Source organism: Capra hircus, chromosome 21, assembly GCF_001704415.2.
Source record: "Capra hircus breed San Clemente chromosome 21, ASM170441v1, whole genome shotgun sequence".
In the NCBI taxonomy this organism is placed as follows: Eukaryota; Metazoa; Chordata; class Mammalia; order Artiodactyla; family Bovidae; genus Capra; species Capra hircus.
The window spans coordinates 43,202,111-43,225,574 of NC_030828.1; the positions used below are offsets into that span (position 1 = coordinate 43,202,111).

Consider the following 23,464-nt stretch of genomic DNA (forward strand, 5'->3'; position numbering starts at 1 on the left):
CAGAGGAGCCTGACGGGCTATAATCCATGGGGTTGCAAACAGTCAGACACGACAGAAGCGACCTCGCATGCACGCATGCTGACTGACACCATACCAATTCAATGATAATCTCTAGTTCCTTCCTACTGGGCAAAGTCATGCCACTAACAGTGTGTGTGTCATTGAGGTCAGAAGGGCTGACAGTCTCACAATGGCACTCAACTGAAAAAGGCTTTTAAGACATTTTGCAAAATGAAAGTACAATAATCCTTTTTTTTTTTTCAGCCTCTATTGAGGGAGCATACCAAACCTAACCCCCATTAAAAATTTCAACTTCTCAAAAACAGTTTTCGCATATTATTGGGGGAGGTCATTTCTACCAATTAAAGGACAAGTATCCAACTTAGTGTAGTTTGTGCTGCTTTCAGATCCCAAATTAGATGTGTCCTCTCTAATTTTCCCTTTGAAAGCTGTGGTCGGCGAGTACTCGGTCCTTCATGACTTAATGGAGTAGGTGATTGGTAGAAGAAGGTTATCATAGGAAGAGGAGAAGCAAGAGCAACAGTAACAAGAAAAGAAGCAGCTCAGAAGCAGAGCTTCAGATGGTGTTCGGGCAGAGCACCTGCCCACCTCAGGCACGTGTTCCGGCTTGGAGCCTGGGCTGGTGTCTGCAGTGCCACTCCCTGCGGCCCCCTGGGCCCTCCTATCACACAAGACTGCCTCACTCAGTGGACTCTGTTGGTCACCTCTGTGTTCTCAGGGCCCAGCAATGTGCCTGCCTCATGGTGAGGCTCAGTAAGTGCTGCTGTAGCCCTGAAGCCAGAATGAATTAGTTGATGACTTTTGCTGAACTCACTTTAGATAAAAATCAAGACCCTCTGCCACTCAGACGTTCTCCTGTTCCATAGTTTCTGTTCTTTCTGTTCTCGAGTCACTTTGTAACTGCCTCACTCTTCAAACTTTTCCAAATTGAGAGGGAGTGCAATTGATGATACCCTATATCTCTGCTGGAAATCCAAAGACAAGAATTAGTCATAATCTATTTCTTAAAATTTTGTAAATACAAAGAGGAAATTCTCATTTTCTTCACTGTATAAAGGGAATTAAATAGTTTAAGCTCTGCATTCAAAGCAAGCCCTTGCAGCATCACTTTGTTAAAGTCAAAAAATACATTCAGAAAAGCCTTGGAGTTGTGGTTGGATTTCAAGTCCTATAAAAGTGACTGTTTTTTATATTCATTGTTAGGAGAATGCTTAAGAAAGTTAAAATGAAATGATTGTTGCCTACTGTTGTTAGAGAGTCCTGTTTGAATTTGCAACAATTACTTTGCAGAATCAAGAAATAAAGCATACCCTCATCTATTCCTTCAATCCTGCCCTTATACCTCCATGCATTTCTTGAGGAGTCCCCTGAGGTACCCCACTCACCAACCTTCAGCCTAGGCTGTGGCTCATGCCTGTATTTTCCTGAGGTTTCTGACCTCAAAGATGTTGATTGTCAGCGCTTCATCGTCACCTCTAGTGCTATCGCTCCAAACAGCAGCCTACCCCATTGCCTTAAGAATGTCCTTGTCAAGCAGAAGTTTGGGTCCTCTCAAGAAGTGTGTTGATCAACTTCTATGTAACCCATGTAAGGCACCTATAATAGGTCCTGTAGTAACTTCCAGATTGTCAGAACACAGATATTTTCCTCTTTCCCTGCCTACAGATGAAGAAACACCTGCTTTGATAACTCTCATTTCCCTCAAAGGAAAAGCAAGGCAAGTGGGCAAAATGACTCTTTAAAATGAAAACTTCGTACTGAAAAGAAGTCCTTGTAATTCATACAAGAAACATTTTTAAGACTTATAAAAGTAACACTTGGGTGCCGTTTCACTTTTAGACAGTTTACCATTTTGATGAAGAAAAGTTTCATAAAGAAAGTGTTCAAGAAAGATAGGAAGTGCATGATAAACACATCCGTGTTTAAACAGATCAGTGTTTTGTGTAGTTCCCCTTAATTTGTACTAGCTGTAGCCATACAGATAGGCTTTTTTTGATAAAAGGAGACATGATTCGATTCCTTCTTCTTAAATCCAGCCATTCATTTGTAAATATTAATACTCTCACAGTCTTATCACCCTTAATGCTTTTCCTGAATATATTCAATGCATCTTTAAATTGTGGGAGAAATTTAAATGTGTTGCATCAAAGAATTTTTGAGTCAGCATAAGACTTCTTAGAGTTTCAGTTATTTTAATAGATGAAATACCTCTTTTGTCTAAATTGGTAATATAATGTGTTGATATGCTTGAGATATGAATTATAAAAATGTATTTTTTAGAACATTCTGGATATGAATTTACAAATAAACCCATACTACACTGTTTTTGAATATGGGAGGTTTTTTTTCTTCTTATTATTTAATGTTAACCTACCATTCAAATGCCAGATCAACAATACCTGTCCCTGTTTCTTTTTTGCTGGTTCTCAGTTATCCTGTATTTTAAGGGGCAAAAAACTTATCTTGGTGAAAATACATTGAAAAAGTGTTGTTGTTCTCTGTTTTCAGACATTTGCTTCACGTAGTGTGTGGAAACTCCACACATCAGGCTTTTGGCAACAGTTTCAATTTTAGTGCTGCTGTTTGGGTTAATCAGGTACCTACTACTGGTTATTCCAGTGCATCTTCCCCATCGCAACCTGAAATTCCGCCAGTGTTTAGGGCATGCACGAACAGTGAGGAATTTAGTGTTGAAAGGGTACAAACTGCGCATTTGAGCAGTAGATGGAGCGGTAAGAACAAGTGTCAATAAAAGCATATCAGTGTTTATTTTTATAGGGAGACACACGTACACATATACACAACTATATCCTTCATAAACTTCTGAGACTTCTGAGCAAACCCTCCCTGGCTTCATCTGCCCTACAGTGAGGGAGGCTAATTGACATTCCTCAAGGGAAATCCCTTTTCTTCTCTTTGGTAGTCATGGGAAGACTCATTAAGCATTCTGTACTCTTTTCTTTCCCAGACTCCGACTTTGCTCAGCCCAAGTGCTAAAGCCCAGGGAGTGACGTCTGGATTTCCTTTAGTCCTCTCTTCCCCCAAGCTCAGTGTAGGAACAGTCTTGCCCCATACACAACAGATTCTGAGGGTACCCACCAAACTTGCCTCGGTGGATGATTCCACTCTTGAAATACTAACTGCAGAACGTTAAGGCTACATTCACCCATCCTGCCGCTCTGCTCCCCGTGGAGGGACAGTTGGATGAGAAAATAGCCCCCAAATGGTATTCCCTATCTGCTAATGACAACGTTTCCCAAATCAAACAATTTCTTGGCAACCCTGCCTCCCAGTGCCATCCTCTTATTCATCTCTGAGTGTCTTTTTCAAGAGATCCCTGAAATAATGCACCCCTTCTCTCTTGCTGCCTGTGGTTTCCCTTCCCAGTGTGAACTGTGCAGGGAGGGGCTGGGGCAGCTCCAGGGGCTCTGGAAGGGGGGGCGGGGAGGGTTAGGGGGAAAAGGGCAACGCAGGACGCAAGGCAAGAAAGGCTCATGACTTTTCCGCTGTTCATTACGTGTGTCCACTGAGCTGGCCTGCTTCTGTTTTCTAATGGGTTCTTCAATGGCAAGCTGACCTTTTGTCTGAATAGGTCAAACTCCCACTGAGCGATAATCCTCAGCCTTCCTGGCGTCTGTGCATCCCTGAAGGTGACGGGCACTGGTTAGGAATATGACTGGGAGTGTGTGGTGTATTTCCCCAAAGAGGGATTGTCTTTTATTGCACTTAATTAATTCTCAAAGACTACCTCACAAGGTTATGTGGAAGAGTCTAGGTTATTTTTTGCTGACACCATTGAGGGACAAAACGAATTTTTCAGATACATGCTTCAGATTGGGGTTTTCTTCTGTCTGTCTTTCTTTTTTTTTCTTCCATTTTTTAATGAGAGAAAGGCCAAATGTGCAATCCTAATGATTCATCATATCATTTTATATTTCTGAGACAATCAGAATTTCTTCAGTCAATTAAAAAAAATCTTTCTCCCTATACATTGCTTCCATTTAAAGTCTCTTAAAACTCTAGGTGTTTTATCTGTAACCCTTGAGAAACATGAGATGATCGTGTTGTTCTCTTGATCATGTTATGCTGGGCCTAGGTTTGTTTTGAATTGCTTAAAATTTTCTGCTGGAATGTTTATGAGGTTTTATAGCACTAGTTACCCTACAGTGGCTAGCAAGTTTCAGCATCACATAGGTACTCAGTAATTTCTGAATTGAATTTGAATTACTGTGGCTTTTTAAAAAAATTTTACCAGTTTATATAACCTGTTCAAATTATATAATTCTCATCACTGTCAGTGACTGAGATATAGTCCTCACAGATATAGGATTACAGGTTCCATTTATTTAGCAGTGTGCTATGCATTTTTTGGTTGATTTATTATTCTTTACATTTCAAAGCATTGTCTTTTAATTGAACAGACAAATGACTGAAGTGTCTGCAGATTAAACATTACCTGTATAGCAATACCAAGTATGCAGTGTGTGGGGGCTACCAAATGGTTTTAAAAACTGTCAACTTCCAAAACACAGCAGTCTGAGAGAACTTCATAAACAGTGTATTACTTTTCTGAGAATGATGACCCTCATTGAGGAAGTGCCTCTTTAGTTTTTCTTTAGGCATAAATGATACTCCATAAACACAATGAGATTAACGTAGAGGAACAAAATAACTGTGTTTGTACTGTTCCTGAGTTATCAGATTATTATCTCAGTACTCAAAATCCCAAATGTGGTGGGATGAAAAATACAAGATAAAAAGTACACATTTAACATCTATTCAGTTACCAATAAGGCTTCAAGTCAGAGCTGGGCTTCTACCTGGGGCATAATGGGTTCCTGTTTAACATATTTATGTTGGTTGTAAAATTAGGAACTGTCATTACAGCCCCACATCACCTGCATAAGTGCAAAACATATAAATCAAGAGAAGTTCTAGTGTAATAAAAATGCCATTGAAGGGAAAAGCATGAAACCACTTACAAGATTCTTGTGTATTATGCTAGCATGTACTAGAACGCACACTCAGGTTTCTATAGAGGATCTGAAGAACAAAGGAAACTAACCATGCAGGTGTGGGACTCATGGACAGAAGACCTGATGGAGGCATGTGGGATCCCCAGACTGACTAATAAGCTTTTAAAATAAAATTCCTAATTATGTATGCATTTGCACCACTTACCTAAAGAACAGCTGAGCCCTACGTTGAGGAAAGGCAAGAAAAGAATAGCCATCAATGGCCAGGCTTAAATTACCTCTGCAGGAACCCGGGATAGTTCTGCAGTATAGTTCATGCTTCAGGAAGGTGGTTGTTATTGGAGCATACTCCTTGGACCTTCTAGAGAATGAACAAGTTCCTTTCATTTCCTGTGATGTTTCAAAGTCCTCAATAGATTGGTGGCTGTTACTCTGCTGCCCCCCTCTTAATCCAGTTCTTTGGAGAATAGCATATGTTCTCTGAGATCAGTCCATTTTTTCTGTGAGTTACAGGGGTTTATTTTAAACCTCATTATTGGAAGTCCTGAAATGCCCCCAAATTTTAAACTATTAATAAAGAGCTTTCTGAATCCTAATTACTGCCTCAATAACAGAGTGGACACTTTTGAAGTTTTTCAACAACCCCTTCTGCCTCTCCAAAGCTCCCCTCCCCCCAACGATCTTTAAAAAAAAAGAGAGAGAACTGCAGATTTTATTCATGTGGGATCATTCACACCAAGCTACCATAATGTGCAATTAACACTCTAGAAACTGAAAACAGTATTCAGCAAGACAGCTGCATTATCAAAAATGCCAAAGGAGTTTTGAAGGGAGTAATGTGCATGTTAGAATAGGAAATTAATCAGAAATGCACACACACCCAGTAATACTGTCTTAAGTACATCTTAATATTAAAATTTTTAAAATCTTATGTCTATACTTATAGTAATGATTAATCTTAGGGTAGAAGATTGATTTTTTTCTATTTTAAGATTATTAGTTGTGTGTTTTGCTTCTGAAGCAAATGAAGAAGTTAGAATAGTGATCTCTAAAGTCCCTTCCAACTGGAATATTCCTTGATAATAATCACTCTTCAATTTTATTTTGTAAATTTTCCCATTGGAAAAAAAATGCCCTTTTTATTTCCTCTTGCAAGTAATAGTGATACTTCCCACTCATACTAGTTTCAAAGTGCCTTTCCGACATGGCAGACATTAGCTCACAATTGCAGGGGAGAACTGCCTACTTTTGCACAGCACAATAATCCTAAGTACACTTATATTATAATCCCTACTAAGGTATGGATCTAACTAACTGACTTAGTAATAACTGAGACATAACAGAATTATCCCACCAGCATTTTGCTGGTATTGTCTTGTCAACTAGCTGAAAGCATTTGGAGAAAAAAGAAAATAGGGGGTTTAATTTTATTTTCAATTCATAGTGTCTAGATTTGAGGGAATCGAGGTTTGTCATACAATTTTTAAGAAAAGCAGGAAGAGGTGAGGGATGCATTTGTTTGAAATATGGAAAAATTCTGAATATTTTCTTTCATAAATTGCTGGAAAGCAAAGTAGGTTTTTATGTTTGAGGACTCTTTAAAACTGGAAAAATAGCTAGAACAGATTTCAAAGCAAATCATGACCCCGTGCATAAAAAAGAAAGAAATTGTGAAGCAATGACCCACAATTCTGGATCCCATAAATATCATGCAGTAAGCCCTTCTGTTAAGAATCGGGAGGCTCTCTGGGTGTATGTGCCTGCAGACAACACATGCCAGGAACAGAAAGACTAACTATACCTTAGCAGAAGAACAGAAGTATTCAGATAAGGAAACAGTCACTGAGCTGAAAGGCACAGGCTAAACAAGCTTCCACCTGGGCTTCCTGTGGGTCCTGTAGGAATAGTTACACGTGAATGTTCAGTAAATATGAAATCCAGCCATCCTGAGATACTTAACACTGGCACAAACAGTCACTAATGAGAATCTCCTAGCCAACATGTTGTGCTTATTAAATTATGATAAAGATATTGCATTAGAACATTTTAAAAATCCTGTTTGCTTTTTTCCTGGCCTAGAGGACATTAAATGTTCAGGTTTCTCTGGGAAGGAAAGGAAATATGTATTTGCTTTAAAAATAACAATACCTAAATTTTAAGAAAAGCAGCTTACTAATTTATTTTTTTTAATGTGAACATTCCTATGTTTTTTTGCTCCAGTATAGGGAAAACAGTCCAAAAAGAAAAAACATTAAATCTGATTTTAATGTTTGTAGAAGTTGATATTCTGCAATGAAAATTCAGCCTCAGCTCTGATTTGCTCAGGCAACTGAGAACCAGAGTTAAAACTGGCTTGTGATTCTCTTAGATCTTAGAGCTATAGTAGCTATCTAGTGATACAATTAAAGTGAAATGAAGCTGAAGGTGTGAATTGGAGCCCCCACTTAATTTCTTTCTTTCTTTCTTTTCTTTTCTTTTTTTTCCTTTAAGTTATAGGTGCACAACGAAGGAGAAGCCCCAGTGCACTGGCCATTGAAGTATTTGAAGCACATTTGGGAAGTCACATTTTACAGGTACCTTTAAATGAAAAAAGCTTGCTTACATTTTGCTAAGAAAAATCCACATGTTTAGTCTTTTTATGAAAAAGCCTTTTATTGCAGCTATGAGTATGACTTGCTATTGTAGCTTGGAATTATGAAATTTTTATGAATTTATTTTTTTTTCTTTTTAGAAAGCCATCCCTTGAGAGAATATTAATGAGAAAGGGAGGGCAAGTATTATTTGTGCTATAATAATTGAGATGAACGGCACTATTGAGTTGATGCACAATGTCTAGTAGCTGGCTGTTCCCAGAATGATTGTGTGTGCTGCATTTGTAAGTGAACATATGTGTGTGTCTTTGGAGCTATATTTTGTTTTTGGAAGAGCAAAGTTTTGTTGTGAAAGTATGTGACATTTTTATGTGTTGCCAAACTTCAGTTGTTCTTTGCTTAAGTTTGTATTCATAAGTGCCTCCCACCCTAATGTTAGCTTTCCCAAAGTACCAGCTTTGTCAGGATGAGATGTTAAAGTATGTGTTTAAGTAAGAGGAGATGGATATTAATAATTTGATCTTTCCAGTGACTTTCATGAAAAATATGAGGGTGACTAGGCGTGGACCTGGAGTTATTTAGTCTTGGAAAAAATTTATCCCAAACTTAGCACCTCATTCAGAACTTTTTCTGTTAAGATTTTGCAAATCACTAACTTGACTCATCATTCGACATTGCTTCTGTTTCCAGGATAAATGTTGGCATGACCAAAGCTTTTATTTATTTATTTATTTATTTTTGTACATGTAAGATTCATTTTTAACCTGGCATTGAAGAAACAGACATATTTGGGGTGTTTGGGCATCTTATTGGAAAAAGTTGGTTGCTTTCCTTAGATAAGATCTGGGATGAAAACAAAGCTAAACTATAAACTCCTGTCCATTCAGAGTAATTTTTTTAAAAAAAGGTCTCTATGGTGCTTTCATTTTCTAGATAGCCAAAGTGGTACTGAATCTAGCATGTAATTTCTGAAAATATATACCCTAAAAAAACTGCTTTCATCAGGTTGTCCATGGTCAAACCCCAGTGACTCTCCAAAATGGTTCCTTGGCTGACAGCTTCAGTGTCATCGAGACAGTTGTTCAAACGACAAATTTCTGGGTCTCTCCTGGACCTAGTAAATCAGGGTCTTCAGGGTGAAATCCAGGAATTTGTTACTTTTAACAACCATTTGAGATCATTTTGATGCTTTATTAGGTCTGAGATGTCACTATTCACCTTTGTAAATTTAAGGCCTGAAAGGTCCTTATTTATTTTTATTTATTTTGATCTTTCTCATTTCTCCACTAATATATGTACATCCCATAGAACTATGTTTCTTGAACTACACCTTAGGAAATGCTATCCTATTGTGCACATAAAGTTTTGAATTACCTTTGTAGTAGATAAGTTTCAGGGATACAGGAAGGATATTTCTTTCTAGATCTTTGCATTTTTATTTCCCTCTTCACTTTACATTTTTGTTCAGAATCTCTGTTATAAGTTTTTTATGAGTGATACCATATACACCACTGTTCCTCTGTATGTGAGGGGAGTTGGTTCAAGGACCCCTGTGGACAGGAAAATCTGTGGTTGCTCAAATTTCTAATATAAAATGACATGGTATTTGTATATAACCTATGCTTGTCCTCTTCTATACTTGAAGTCATCTCTAAATTATTTGCAGTACCTAATACAGTGCAAATGCTATGTAAATTATTGGTAGCATGTGGCAAGTGTATGTTTTCCTTTGTGGAACTTTCTGAATTTTTTCCAAATATTTTTGATCCGTGGTTGGTTGAATCTGTGGATACAGAGGGCCAACTGTACATTGTTAGATTCTGATGTGATCCAGGATAACTCCTATTTATATTCTGAAGCCATCGGTGCGTAAGATTTTGTCAGTGAGAGAAATGATTCCAGTGGTATCCTATTATCCTCTAAATTCTCTCTGGAAATCTTGTGTTCAGTGTTTTGTAGGGAGGGAGACTTAGGAGCTGCAAGAATTTAAATCTAATTTAAAACAAAAAACTTAAGAGTGTAAATGTAAGCTCAGTGAGAGCAGTGTAGAGATAAAGAGTGACTGTCCCCAGTGGCAGTTCAACATTGGACTCCAGTAAGAGAGTGGAGGATCTGCATGAGACTGCTGAACTCTCCTGTTCTTTGGTTTGGTCACACCTGACTTAAACAGCACTCTTGAAGGGGACATAGACAGCTGGATGTCATTTGGAGTGGAATAACTAGATGAGTGCATGAACTGGAAATCGTGTTACATAAGATGTGGCAAAGGGCGTGGTGAAATTAAGTGTGGGAAATACGTGGCATAAAAGGGACATTAATATCCTCTCTTATCTATTTGAAGCCCTCATTCCAAAAGAAGAAAAAAAAGGAGGATTAGATCCATTCTGTGAGTCTTCAGAGTATAGAAAAAAGAGAAAGGGGTGAAAGTTGAATAGTAAAAAATATTGCCTCCATATTAACAAAACTTACAAATAAAGCTGTCTGCAACCAACACACTCAAACCAACACACTCAAAACCTTTAGCCTTCGAAGTATAGATGGCTTTGTAAATATGCTTTCAAGAAAGTCAGACATCCAAGTGTGGTTGCACTAGACAGTCTTGAAATTGTCATAGAAACTAGAAACTCCTATCATTAGATTCTAAAACCAGAGGTTATGGAGGGGAAGAAATCTGTATGCTTCTCAAAATGATATGCTAAAATTGCAGATAGGAATGGATAGGGAGGTAGTAGTAACAAAAAGGGCTTCCTCTAATTCTTGAACCCATAGATCTATATACCGCACTCAAGGTTTCTCAGTAGTCTGCTTGGGTAACATGGTTTCCTTATTTTTCCTTTAGGAGGTTGCATAGTTGAATCTGGTTGATTCATGGGGCCTGGGGTAAATTCTTTCTTCTTTCTCCCCTACCCTTCTTTTGTTTGTAAATATCGGGGTGGGGGAGGGGTGAACAAACCTGTGTGGTCAACAAGGTTGGCATAGTCTCTCACATCATGGTTTACCATCATTACCAAAAAAGAAAAAGAGTGAATACTTAGTAACAACATAATTTGCTGTAGTAGGCACATGGCTGCTTTCCTTAACTAGCTTGCAATCATTTGGTTAAAGAACCAGGAGATTCCATAAAGTGAGAAGCATCACACTGGTCAAGTATTTTACTAGGGGCCTGTGAAAGAGTGAGGCTCTGAATTTGCCACAAAGCATCAGAGAAGACCACTCAAAGTTGTTGATGGATGAATAGGAGTTTACTAGCCAAAGAACATTGCAGGCAAAGAAATGTAGAGCACAAAGTGTGGAGGCAGCTCATAATAGATCTTGTTTGGGGACTGTTAAGATGTTCAGTTTGATGGCTGTTTCACATACGCAGAGGAGCACATATGAGATAAAGATGGAGAACTTACCAGTCATACTGTACAAGCCCAGTAAGCCACGCCAGGATGCTGTAATCAGCAACAAGCCTGTGGAGAAGGCTTTCATACAAGAGACGGACAAGGTAAACCTTTGGTTTGTTTCTGGTGTTACTATTAAAATACAATCTAGGAATCCTCTGTGTTAAGAGAGGCTATTATAAAGAGACAATTTAGGAAACTATTATAACAGTCTAATATCCAAATGAAGATCTTATCTGAGATAGAACTTCTATGAATAGAGACACAGGTATGGCACATGGTATGAATTAGAGATGAAAAGCTAGGGAATGGTAGGAGTTATCAGTGATCCCAGATCTTCTAGCCTGATAAAAGGTTCCAGTGATACTCTTGCCTAAGAGAGGCTGAAAGGGATATCTCATTACATAACCAAATCTGTAAGAGGTAAGCAGTTGGAAACCTGAATCCGATCTTCTAGAGAAAGATCAAGGCAAAGGGTAAAAACAAGGTTGGGCACTATTGATTTGTGTAGATGAATGGTACTTCACATCAAGCAGCAAGTTGCAGACAAATGGAGATCATATGGAACAAGGAGAGAAAAGGGCTGAGGAGAGGCAACCCCATACATGCCATTCCTTTAAAATGCAAATAGAAAATGAGAAAGGAGTTCAGTTCAGTCACTCAGTCGTGTCCAACTCTTTGCGACCCCATGAACCGCAGCACGTGAGGCCCCCCTGTCCATTACCAACTTCCGGAGTTTACCCAAGCTCATGTCCATTGAGTTGATGATGCCATCCAGCCATCTCATCCTCTGCCGTCCCCTTCTCCTCCTGCCCTCAATCTTTCCCAGCATCAGGGTCTTTTCCAGGGAATCAGCTCTTCGTATCAGGTGGCCAAAGTATTGGAGTTTCAGCTTCAACATCAGTCCTTCCAATGAACACCCAGGACTGATCTGCTTTAGGACAGACTGGTTGGATCTCCTTGCAGTCTAAGGGACTAGCAAGAGTCTTCTCCAACACCACAGTTCAAAAGCATCAATTCTTCAGCACTCAGCTTTCCTTATCATCCAACTCTCACATCCATACATGACTACTGGAAAAACCATAGACTTGACAAGGTGGACCTTTGTTGACAAAGTAATGTCTCTGCCTTTTAATATGCTGTCTAGGTTGGTCATAACTTCCCTTCCAAGGAGAAATCGTCTTTTAATTTCATGGCTGCAGTCACCATCTGCAGTGATTTTGGAGCCCAGAAAAATAAAGTCTGCCCTGTTTCCACTGTTTACCCATCCATTTGCCATGAAGTGATGGAACCAGATGCCATGACCTTAGTTTTCTGAATGTTGAGCTTTAAGCCAACTTTTTCACTCTTCTCTTTCTCTTTCATCAAGAGGCTCTTTAGTTCTTCTTTACTTTCTGCCATAAGCGTGGTGTCATCTGCATATCAGAGGTTATTGATATTTCTCTAGGCAGTCTTGATTCCAGCCTGTGTTTCTTCTAGCCCAGTGTTTCTCATGATGTACTCTGCATAGAAGTTAAATAAGCAGGATGGCAATATACAGCCTTGACGTACTCCTTCTCCTATTTGGAACCAGTCTGTTGTTCCATGTCCAGTTCTAACTGTTGCTTCCTGACCTGCATACAGGTTTCTTCAAGAGGCAGGTAAGGTGGTCTGGTATTCCCATCTCTTTCAGAATTTTCCACAGTTTATTGTGATCCACACAGTCAAAGGCTTTGGCATAGTCAATAAAACAGAAATAGATATTTTTCTGGAACTCTCTTGCTTTTTCAACGATCTAGCGGATATTGGCAATTTGATCTCTGGTTCCTCTGCCTTTTCTAAACCCAGCTTGAACATCAGGAAGTTCACATTTCACATATTGCTGAAGCCTGGCTTGGAGAATTTTGAGCATGACTTTACTAGCATGTGAGATAAGGCTCCAAAATCACTGTAGATGGTGATTGCAGCTGTGAAATTAAAAGACGCTTACTCCTTGGAAGGAAAGTTATGACCAACCCAGACAGCATATTAAAAAGCAGAGACATTACTTTGCCAACAAAGGTCCGTCTTGTCAAGGCTATGGTTTTTCCAGTGGTCATGTATGGTTGTGAGATTTGGACTGTGAAGAAAACTGAGCGCCGAAGAATTGATACTTTTGAACTGTAGTGCTGGAGAAGACTCTTGCGAGTCCTTTGGACTGCAAGGAGATCCAACCAGTCTATCCTAAAGGAGACCAGTCCTGGTGTTCATTGGAAGGACTGATGCTGAGGCCTAAACTCCAATACTTTGGCCACGTCATGCGAAGAGTTGACTCATTGGAAAAGATCCTGATGCTGGGAGGGATTAGGGGCAGGAGGAGAAGGGGCCGACAGAGGATGAGATGGCTGGGTGGCATCATCGACTTGATGCACATCAGTTTGGGTGAACTCTAGGAGTTGGTGATGGACAGGGAGGCCTGGCGTGCTGCAATTCATGGGGTCGCAAAGAGTCGAACACAACTGAGTGAGTGACTGAACTGAACTAAACTGAGATGAGTGCAATTGTGTGGTAGTTTGAACATTCTTTGGCATTGCCTTTTTTAGGGATTGGAATGAAAACTTACCTTTTCCAGTCCTGTGGCCACTGCTGAGTTTTCCAAATTTGCTGACATATTGAGTGCAGCATTTTCATAGCATCATGTTTTAGGATTTGAAATAACTCAACTGGAATTCCATCACCTCCCCTAGCTTTATTTGTAGTGATGCTTCCTAAGGCCCACTTGACTTCACATTCCAGGATGTCTGGCTCTAGGTGAGTGATCACACCATCGTGATTATCTGGGTTGTGGAGATCTTTTTTGTACAGTTCTTGTGTGTATTCTTGCCATCTATTCTTAATATCTTCTGCTTCTGTTAGGTCCATATCATTTCTGTCCTTTATTGAGCCCATCTTTGCATGAAATGTTCCCTTGGTATCTCTAATTCTTTGCATTGATTGCTGAGGAAGGCTTTCTTGTCTCTTCTTGCTTTTCTTTGGAACTCTGCATTGATATGGGTATATCTTTCCTTTCTCCTTTGCTTTTCACTTCTCTCCTTTTCACAGCTATTTGTAGAAAGGAGTAGACAAAGATAAGAGTAAAGAACCTGCCTGCCAATGCAGAAGACACCAGGTTTGATCCTTGGGTCAAGAAGATCCCCTGGAGGAGGGCATGGCAACCTACCCAAGCATTCTTGCCTGGAGAATCCCATGGACAGAGGACCCTGGTAGGCTACAGTCCATGGGATCACAAAGATACAGCCATGACTGAAGTGACTTAGCATGCAAGGAAGAAGTATCAAGGTGACTGACGGTATAAATTCTTCAGGAGGACAAATATTGAAGAGATGTCATAGGTTTCATCAGTTAAAGCATTGTAGTAAAATTTTAGGTTCAGAAGACAAACTTAAAAAGTGATAGAAGGTAGAAGTGTTTGGATGTTTGTGGTAAAGTCCAGTTTGGAGAGGAGAAGATAGTGTTACAGGAGAATTTTGTATTAATGTTGTTAAGAGTATGTTTATAAATCTGAGATTCATGGGGTCAAGCATTGGTCAATGATATGCTCTTTAGCAATCAACTTTTAAAAAATCAATATCAAGTGGTCATGTCTGCATTAGGAAAGGATAGGCTTCCATTATTTTTAATGGCTATATGTCATTCTATACTATGGCTGTATCATAATTTATTTAATCTTTTTTTTCCATTGAATATTTTGATTATAAGTTTGCATTTCTAATTCAAATACCAAGTAAAGTGTGTTTTAATGAGGAAAGGCCTAAGCCAGGTTGATTTTAACTTAAATTTATTGAATTTTTGGTATGTATTAAGTTCTATGTATTATGCTAACTACTCTTATATCATCAGTTAATACAATGTGTATCTGTGATTCAGGTACTCTGTGCATATCTTAAAATTGAGTAAACTAAGATTTCTTAGAAAACTCACATAACAATTACATGACTAAACTCACATAGCTAGTTAAGTGAAAGTTGAATTTGAACCCAGGATGTTAGGACTAGATTATAAATACTTCCCCAGAAATGATGAGGACATTTTAAAAGGCAGGTTATGAAAGGCAAGACTTTATATTTGTAGTGAACAGAATTAGGGAACTGATGGAAATTGGAAGGTAAAATACAGATCAGTTCTGAGCACCAGAAGTTGGGCTCAGGTAATACCTCGGAATTTCCTGCATCAGGTACCAAGCCTTGCTGTTCCCCATACTAGCCCCAGTGGTGTTTTGTGGAAAAACATGCTGAGGACGTCTTAATTTCTGGTCCACCTATTCTTCATACTGCAGTATATGTGTTGGCCATGGGCAGCTTATTGTTGTTGTTCAGTCACTAAGTCATTTCTAACTCTTTGCAACCCCATGAAGTGCAGAACACCAGGCTTTCCTGTCCTTCACTATCTCCCAGAGTTTGCCCAAACTCATGTCCATTGATCAGTGATGCCATCCAACCATCTTAGCCTCTGTCATTCCCTTCTCTTCCTGCCTTCAATCTTTCCCAGCATCAGGGTGTTTTCCAGTGAGTCAGCTCTTTGCATCAGGTGGCCAAAATATTGGAGTTTCAGCTTTGGCATCAGCCCTTCCAATGAATATTCAAGGTTGGCTTCCTTTAGGATTTACTGGTTTGATCTCCTTGCAGTTCAAATGACTCTCAAGAGTCTTCTCCAGCACCACAGTTCGAAAGCATCAATTCTTTGGCAGTCAGCTTTCTTTATGGTTCAACTCTCGCATCCATACATGACTACTGGAAAAACCATAGCTTTGACTAGACAGACTTTTGTTGGTAAAGTGATGTATCTGCTTTTTAATATGCTGTCTAGGTTTGTCATAGCTTTTCTTCCAAGGAGCAAGCATTTTTTGATTTCGTGGGTGTGGTCACCATCCACAGTAATTTTGGAGCCCAAGAAAATAAAACCTGCCACTGTTTCCATTTCTTTCCCATCTGTTTGCCATGAAGTGATGTGACTAGATGGCATGATCTTAGTTTTTTGAACTAAGCCAACTTTTTCACTCTCCTCTTTCACCTTCATCAAGAGGCTCTTTAGTTCCTGTAAAGGTACATTTTATTAGCCATATATTCTTTTAAGAAAATTTAAGAAGTTTTATAGATCCATTAAAATATGACTTCTTTCCTACTGAGAGGGGCGAAATAAATGTAATGGTGATTCTGTCAATATAAAAATCAAACTGTTACAAAGTTCTTTTCCAATGTAATGATCTAATTCTGGTATACACAGGCATGGCTGTGGTCCAGGCTTAATACCATCCAGTTCTAGGGCCACCGTTTGTATTGTATATACTGTGACCCTTATTGTAGCCTCAGTGAACCTATAGCTGTTTCAGGTATGAATTTCAGCACAGGGGCATCTTCTGCAGGAGAAGCGAGACAGTCAAGGGGTGTCAGCCTCGCAGCTGCGTGACTATGAGGTAGGGGCATTGGGCCTGAGGCGTTTTAGCTGACTTTATTCTTCTGTGACTCATTGATCAGAGGAGGAGTTAGAGGCAAGGGGTCAAATTGAGAATTGTGCTGTTTGTGACAGGTGAAGTAAAAGTCGCAGGCTTCCCTGATGGTACTAGTGGTAAAGGACCCATCTGCCAGTGCAGGAGATGCAAGAAACATGGGTTCAATCCCTGGAGGAAGATCCCCAAAGGAGGAAATGGCAACCCTCTCCAGTATTCTTGCTGGAGAATTCCATGGACAGAGGAGCCTGGCAGGCTACAGTCCATGGGGCCACAGAGAGTTGGACACAACTGGGCGACTAAGCACACAGGAGAAAAATCCAAGAACTTTGAGCCGTTATGTGAGCTCTTTTCCTGAATGTAGTACTTGTGACTCAGCACTGATTTGGTTCCTGCTTTAAAAGTTCTCTCTAGGCATTATTGTTCTCACTTCATGATTCCTTAATATGAATAAAGTATAAGTGGTATTTACTTTTACTTACCCAGTTTAGAGACCAGATAGAATATTCATATTTTACTTTATCAAAGTTAACGGAACAGAAAATGGTAACAGCATCCTTGTAACTCGTAAAATTAACTAGGGGAATGACTTTCCCTTAGGTGCCAGATTTATGAATGGAATTCTTTAATTATTTGCATGCCCTCAGCAGAAGGGTTTGACGGTTTGTTTGTTTGTTTTTTCATTCTGTAAATAAAGCTTATATAATTGTTATGTGAAATTATAGTATTGTTTTTGCATACTCCATAGTATTGCCTTGCCTCACAGGTGTCAAAACAAAGCAATCAAATCAAACTTTGTATGTGGAAGATTTTTTAGGGTTTATGTTTTTATCTGTTGTGAATACATTATGGTGAACTACAGAAGGGTGCCTGTTAAGTTACTGACATTGAGTAATACATATCACTACTAATAACTGTTACTTATAAAGTAATTGAAGAATGGTTTTCATTCATAACTAGTTTTGGATATTATAGTAAATGAAACTTTCTGAGTTGGATGAATATGCTCATAAATATCCACAAGTTTGTATATAAATGATATAGAACTGCAATTATTTTAAATGAAGTCTTGGGAGAATAAAAATATTTTATAAAAAATTCCCTAAAGAGAGATAGTGGTGGAAATGTGGCACCAAGGTGTTAGTTTTGAACTTGTCTATGTTGCATGAACCCTGCTATAGTAACTCATTAACCTTGCATTATTTCTGGGTATTAAGAAATGTTTGAATTACAGGGCATTCAAACCCCAAACTAAAAGAGAATCTCTTGAGCAGACACTTTGAGGGAAACCAAGAGAAAATCACCAAGAACATTTCAATATTATAACACCTGAGGGTCTCTCCCTGGGAGTGAACCAGAAAAGGCTGGGCAAAGGAGTTACATGACCTCTTGTCTTCCTCAGCATCACTAAGGAAATAATTGTTCTTGAAAGAATTATTTTTCAGTAGAACAACTCTCTTATAGAAGACATAGATTGTGGTCATCACCTTAGCAGACCAGTATAACTAAAGTGTATATTTTCTTAAAATGGATGGAGAACAGGGATCTCAAATGTTGCTTTTTTTGTATTTGATAGGCTAAGTCATCAGAGATTTGCATGTGTAAAATGGATGACACTACAGACTTCAGTGAAATGTCAGATTTCAATCCTGTGGTTTTTCTTCTTTTAATACCTTCAACCATGGATTAGAGAGTAGAAGTAAAAGAAGAGCCTAGGTTTAAAAGGGAATGCTGTGAATCAGATTTATTACAAAATAATGTTAGAATTTATGTTTAAATTTCTATGCTTCCATCTTTAATCATAGTTTGAAGATAGTTTAAGGATATACCCTGGAATCATGGTTGGTCTACATACTGTTTTGGTCCTGCAGAATTCTTTTTAAGATAAATGAGAAAGTATAGGTGTTTTGGAAGGAATGATGCTAAAGCTGAAACTCCAGTACTTTGGCCACCTCATGCGAAGAAGTGACTCATTGGGAAAGACTCTGATGCTGGGAGGGGTTGGGGGCAGGAGGAGAAGGGGACGACAGAGGATGAGATGGCTGGATGGCATCACTGACTTGATGGACATGAGTCTGAGTGAACTCCGGGAGTTGGTGATGGACAGGGAGGCCTGGCATGCTGCGATTCATGGGGTCACAAAGAGTCAGACAAGACTGAGCGATTGGACTGAACTGAACTGATAGGTTCTTTATCAGAAATATTTAAAAATTTGTAGTGAGTGTAATAAGGGAAACAAAATATCTTGTGACACTTTATATTTCTGTTAACATTTAAGTATTTCTAGTGACAGCACCACTTCAGTGTCTTGAGACCCACTCAATTGTAGAAAACTAAGAAGATTCTTTAGAGAAATTAGGTTATAGGCAAAAGATCTACTTGCAATCATGTTGGGGTGGGGCTGGAGAATGCAACATCTGTTATTAGCATCTTGTTTCATTGGATCCAGCAAGAGACAATAAAAGATTGACTAGTACAGTTCAAATATCTGGGCAGAAAAAAGTGAGTAATACCTAAAACAGCTCAAGAACTGACTAATACGAACATAAAAATTATTACTTAAGATGTGGCCTAGCCAAGTCAACATCACATTTTACGTTTAATAGCAATGTTTTCAAAAGACGTGTGAGAGAGAATGATACATTAAGTGTATTTTCTATTTTATTGATGAATTGGAATTTCACCCTTATTATTTTATTGGAACTTACAAGTATTAAAGAAATGATCATCTCTAGGAAAGGTTCATCTTCTTACTCCTTATGGCCCTTGATGGCAAGTGGTATCCTGCTTGACATCAGTACTAAAATAAAATAAAATTCAACTAATAGAGACATTCTCTAGCTATAAAACAGGAAAAAGAAAAAGGGGAGTGACCCTGCAGTTTCCCTATGATCCAGAATGGTAAGAAAATGTAAAACTAAATATAGAAAAAGAGAAAGTTAGTGAATATATTTGCATATGCAAATTAGCTTAATTGATACTGCTTGCCTCTACAGGGATTTTTCATTACAAACTGGAGTGCTACATTGTTCAGCTCATATTGAGTAATTTAGTAACTAATGAGACCAGTTTGCACTAATTTGCATATGATAAATGAGCTTAATTGCAGTAAATAACTTGGAGGCATAATTACTTAATTTTCCTGTGTTGCACGGCTTTTAAGTTCACGTATGAACAACTCAAGATAATTTTGCATATTTAAATTAGTTGCTTTTAAATTTTCTTGGACAAAAAAAAAGGAACACACCTTATCAATTGAGCTGTAAAACAATCGTATGTAAGGTTTAGTGTATTTTTATTTAAAAAGAAAGCAGAGAGAGGCAGAGATTTGTTGTTCTCCTCTCCTATATCCTTACCTCAGATAAGATATCAGCATTGACATTAGGAAAATGTTTTTCCTGTTGGAAGTTAATTTACAACTTCTGTTAGTAAGTGACCTGGGCGAAGACTGAAATGTATATATGAGTGAATCATAAGTTTTAAAGTAGGGTTTATTACACAGATGCGTTTGTCCCTTATTTAATTTGGCAAGCTAATATCTGAGGAGTCAATTGGCTCTGCTGTCTTCCTGTCTTCTAAGTTGCTGAGCTTTGATGACACAGCATCATCACTCTGACCTTAGCATGTATTTTCTATCTCAGTTAACATTTCATCTTTATGAAATTGGTTTCATTGGAGAATCTCAGTGTGGTTTGGCCAAAATTATCTCACTGATCTTCACATGAACTCAAGAATACATGTTTTATCAAACCTCCATTCTCAAAATTGAAACACTGAACCACAGAGGGTGACTACTAAATCATGATTTTACAATACTATATTGCCTTAGAATTTCACTTTGTGAGAAAAAGTATGTTATTATTCAGAATTAACTTCTTAAGTCATATAAAATCATGTTCATAATTGAGTATGAGAAAATATTTTGTGGTTGTGAAAGTTTCAAAGTGGTCATTTAAAAAATCATTGCTGCTTTAATTCATTGTATGAAAAGCAGAAGGAGGTGTTAGGGTTATTTACTTGCCACAGTCTGGAAAAATAACTCCTGAAATTTTTCTTGAAAAGGCTCAAATCCCATTAAATTTGGTATAAGCATCCTACATCCTTCAGAGATGGGCCAAAACAAGTACTAATAATAGTATATCCAGGGTGCACTAATAATAGTGTAAAGTTTGAATCCTTCATGTCATAGGTGCTCAAGAAGTAGCTGATGAGTAAATGAAGGAACAAATAAATTCTTCCTGAAGTCACACTGAACCCCAGAACTGGAGCCCCCTTTCAGCTCTGTGTTCCAGCCCTGTTTTTTTGTTTTTTGTTTTTTGTTTTTAATTGGAGGCTAATTGCTTTACAATGTTGTGGTGGTTTTTGCCATGCATTGACATGAATTAGCCATGGGTGTCCACGTGTTCCCCATCCTGAGCCCCCCTCCTACCTCCCTCCCTATCCCATCCCTCAGGGTCATCCCAGTGCTCTGTCCCTGACCACCCTGTTTCATGCATCGAACCTGACTGGCGATCTCTTTCACATATGATCTTGAATCATCCCACCCTCGCCTTCTCCCACAGAGTCCAAAAGTCTGTTCTTTACATCTGTGTCTCTTTTGCTGTCTTGCATTAGAGGGTCATCGTTACCATCTTTCTGAATTCCATATATATGTATTAATATACTGTAATATTCTTTCTGACTTACTTCGCTCTGTATAATAGGCTCCAGTTTCATCCACCTCATTAGAACTGACTCACATGCATTCTTCTCACAGTCCAGCCCTGTCTTTAATCCATGTTTTCTAGGTATGTGGAGAGCATGCCAGATTCTTTTCGTGCACGTACTTTGGCATCCAACCACTTTGAGCTCGCATCCTGATGTGCTAACTTACTGATTGTCAGCCTCTTGCTAAGACAGCCTCTTGTTCTCGCTAAGCCTCAATTTCTTCATCCTTGAAAACAGTAGTAAAATGTCTCCTGATAGGCATGTTGTGAGGATTGAAGGAGATAGTGTAGTTAAACATGTTTAGTACAAAACCTGGCATGTAGAAGGTGTTTAATAAACATCTGCTAGTATTTCTTTCTATATGTTGTATAGTTCAGAAAAATGGCCGAGTTTTTAAAGAAAAATGTTCATGCTTATCAGGAGTATTACCACACAGGAATATGGGAGTGTCATCAACAAAAGTCCTCTTAGATTTAAAGCAAGATAAATAAATTTCATTGAACATAATCTGAATTATCTGTTTACATAAATGGTATTTGTATATACTGGTCTTCCCAGGTGGCGCAGTGGAGTGGGTTGCCATTTCCCCCTCCAGGGTATCTTCCTGACCCAGGGATTGAACCCGTTGGTCCTGCATCTCCTGCATTGGCAGGCAGATTCTTTACCACTGAGCCAACTGACTACAACTAGTACTGATTATAAGTGGGGACTTTCTCATCATGAAATTGATTATCTCAAGTAACCAGGATCTAGGAAATGAGACAATAACTTTAAAAATACTAAACTGAAGCTTCAGTGTAGTAAATATTTACTGAGTACCTAGTTTGATCAGAGAACAGACAAAATACCAAGATACAAAGGGGGATCACGGTTTTGCCTCTCAGCATTCCCACTGTGATCAGGGAAGACCAAAAACGAAACAGACACACATGATTTAGTGTAACGTAGACTAGTGGCTTTGAATCCCTGCCCTTAGTTATGTGGACCTGGGCAATTTATTCACTCTCTAATCTTAGTTTCCTCCCCCCTAAATGGAGATGGTAGCAGTCCTTCACTCAGAGATGGCTGTGAGAATTATAGATACAGTGCCTGGCACATAGTGAGTGTTCTGCAAAAGTTGGCCGTGAGTGACAGGCTGCACCCTGAAAGTTACCCAGCTTGGGGCTAATCAGTGAGCACGTCTTGTGGCTACAAACTTAAAATTACACAGCTCATCCACTGTGTTACACACACAACTTTTAAGTTTGATTTTCCTGTGCATCTCTGGGGGGTGGGGTTGCTAGGTGAGTGTCCTATCTTCACACCTACATTCTCCTAGTGTGATCACATAGGGTAAGGCTAAGGGAAGGGAGGAAAATAGGGCAACGGTATCACTGTGGTTGAGCAGTTTTTGTTTGGGGCCTGCTGATAGGAAGATTGTTTGCAAAGTGTGGGAACATATCTTTATTCTTTCTCCGGCACTAAGGGTGGCCAAATTATTTGGAGATTAAAGCAGAACAGAAAGATAATTATACTTTCAATTTTTAAAAGTGGTTAGAGGTCTTAGAAAATCTTAGGGTTATGTGTCAAATAGGAATATGAATAATTACATGATGATAAAGATATTTGCAAATCTGGGCCAGATTCTTTTTCTTTCAGCTTTAGAATAGTCCTTGGTGGTAGTAAATATTATATTCTTGTTACCAGCATCAGTTAGGAATGACATAGAATAGGGTGACACCAGCTGATTATCATTTATTGGGAATCCTCGGTCAGAATGGCGAGGTTTGCTTTCTCATCTGAATCTCCAGAACTTCATAAGTCTTTTGGGTTTGAAGAAGGTTTGGGGATGGGAGTTCTATGGGTAATGTGCTTTGTTTTCTAAACTGAGCTGATGGAAGATGTCTGTGAATATGTGGGAACAGTTCAGTCGGTAAGTTGTGTCTGACTCTGCGACAACATGAACTGCACTACTCCCTGTCCTTCACATCTTCCAGTTTGCTCAAACTCATGTCCATTGAGTCAGTAATGCCATCCAACCTTATCATCCTCTGCCACCCCCCTGCTCCTACTCTCAATCTTTCCCAGCACTGGGGTTTTTAACAGTACTATTCAACAAAATACACTTGGGAAATTCTGGCTTAGAAGAATCAAATCCAAATTAATTTAAGATATTTTAAAAATCTCTAAGAGCTAAATTGAACACATAATTGAACAATATTTACATGATAATATCAGATCTATAATCAGCTTCCATAGCTTTTTTTTCCAGAGAATTTTATTTTATTATTTTAACCCATTTTATATTGGATTATATAGCTGACTTACAATACTGTTTTA

The 23,464-nt window shown here is 38.7% G+C and overlaps 1 protein-coding gene across 5 annotated transcripts in view; it reads left to right on the forward strand.

The window, feature by feature from the left end:
* NPAS3 (neuronal PAS domain protein 3) overlaps positions 1 to 23,464 on the forward strand; it is a 959,897-nt gene that overhangs the window by 460,826 nt on the left and 475,607 nt on the right. For 3 of the 5 annotated variants that reach the window (XM_018066432.1, XM_018066433.1, XM_018066435.1), the window contains one exon: positions 7,488 to 7,570. In XM_018066432.1, coding sequence (XP_017921921.1) covers positions 7,488 to 7,570 — 83 coding nt within the window. The remainder of the gene's footprint in view (positions 1 to 7,487; positions 7,571 to 23,464) is intronic. The other 2 variants (XM_018066431.1, XM_018066434.1) reach the window with 1 other exon arrangement.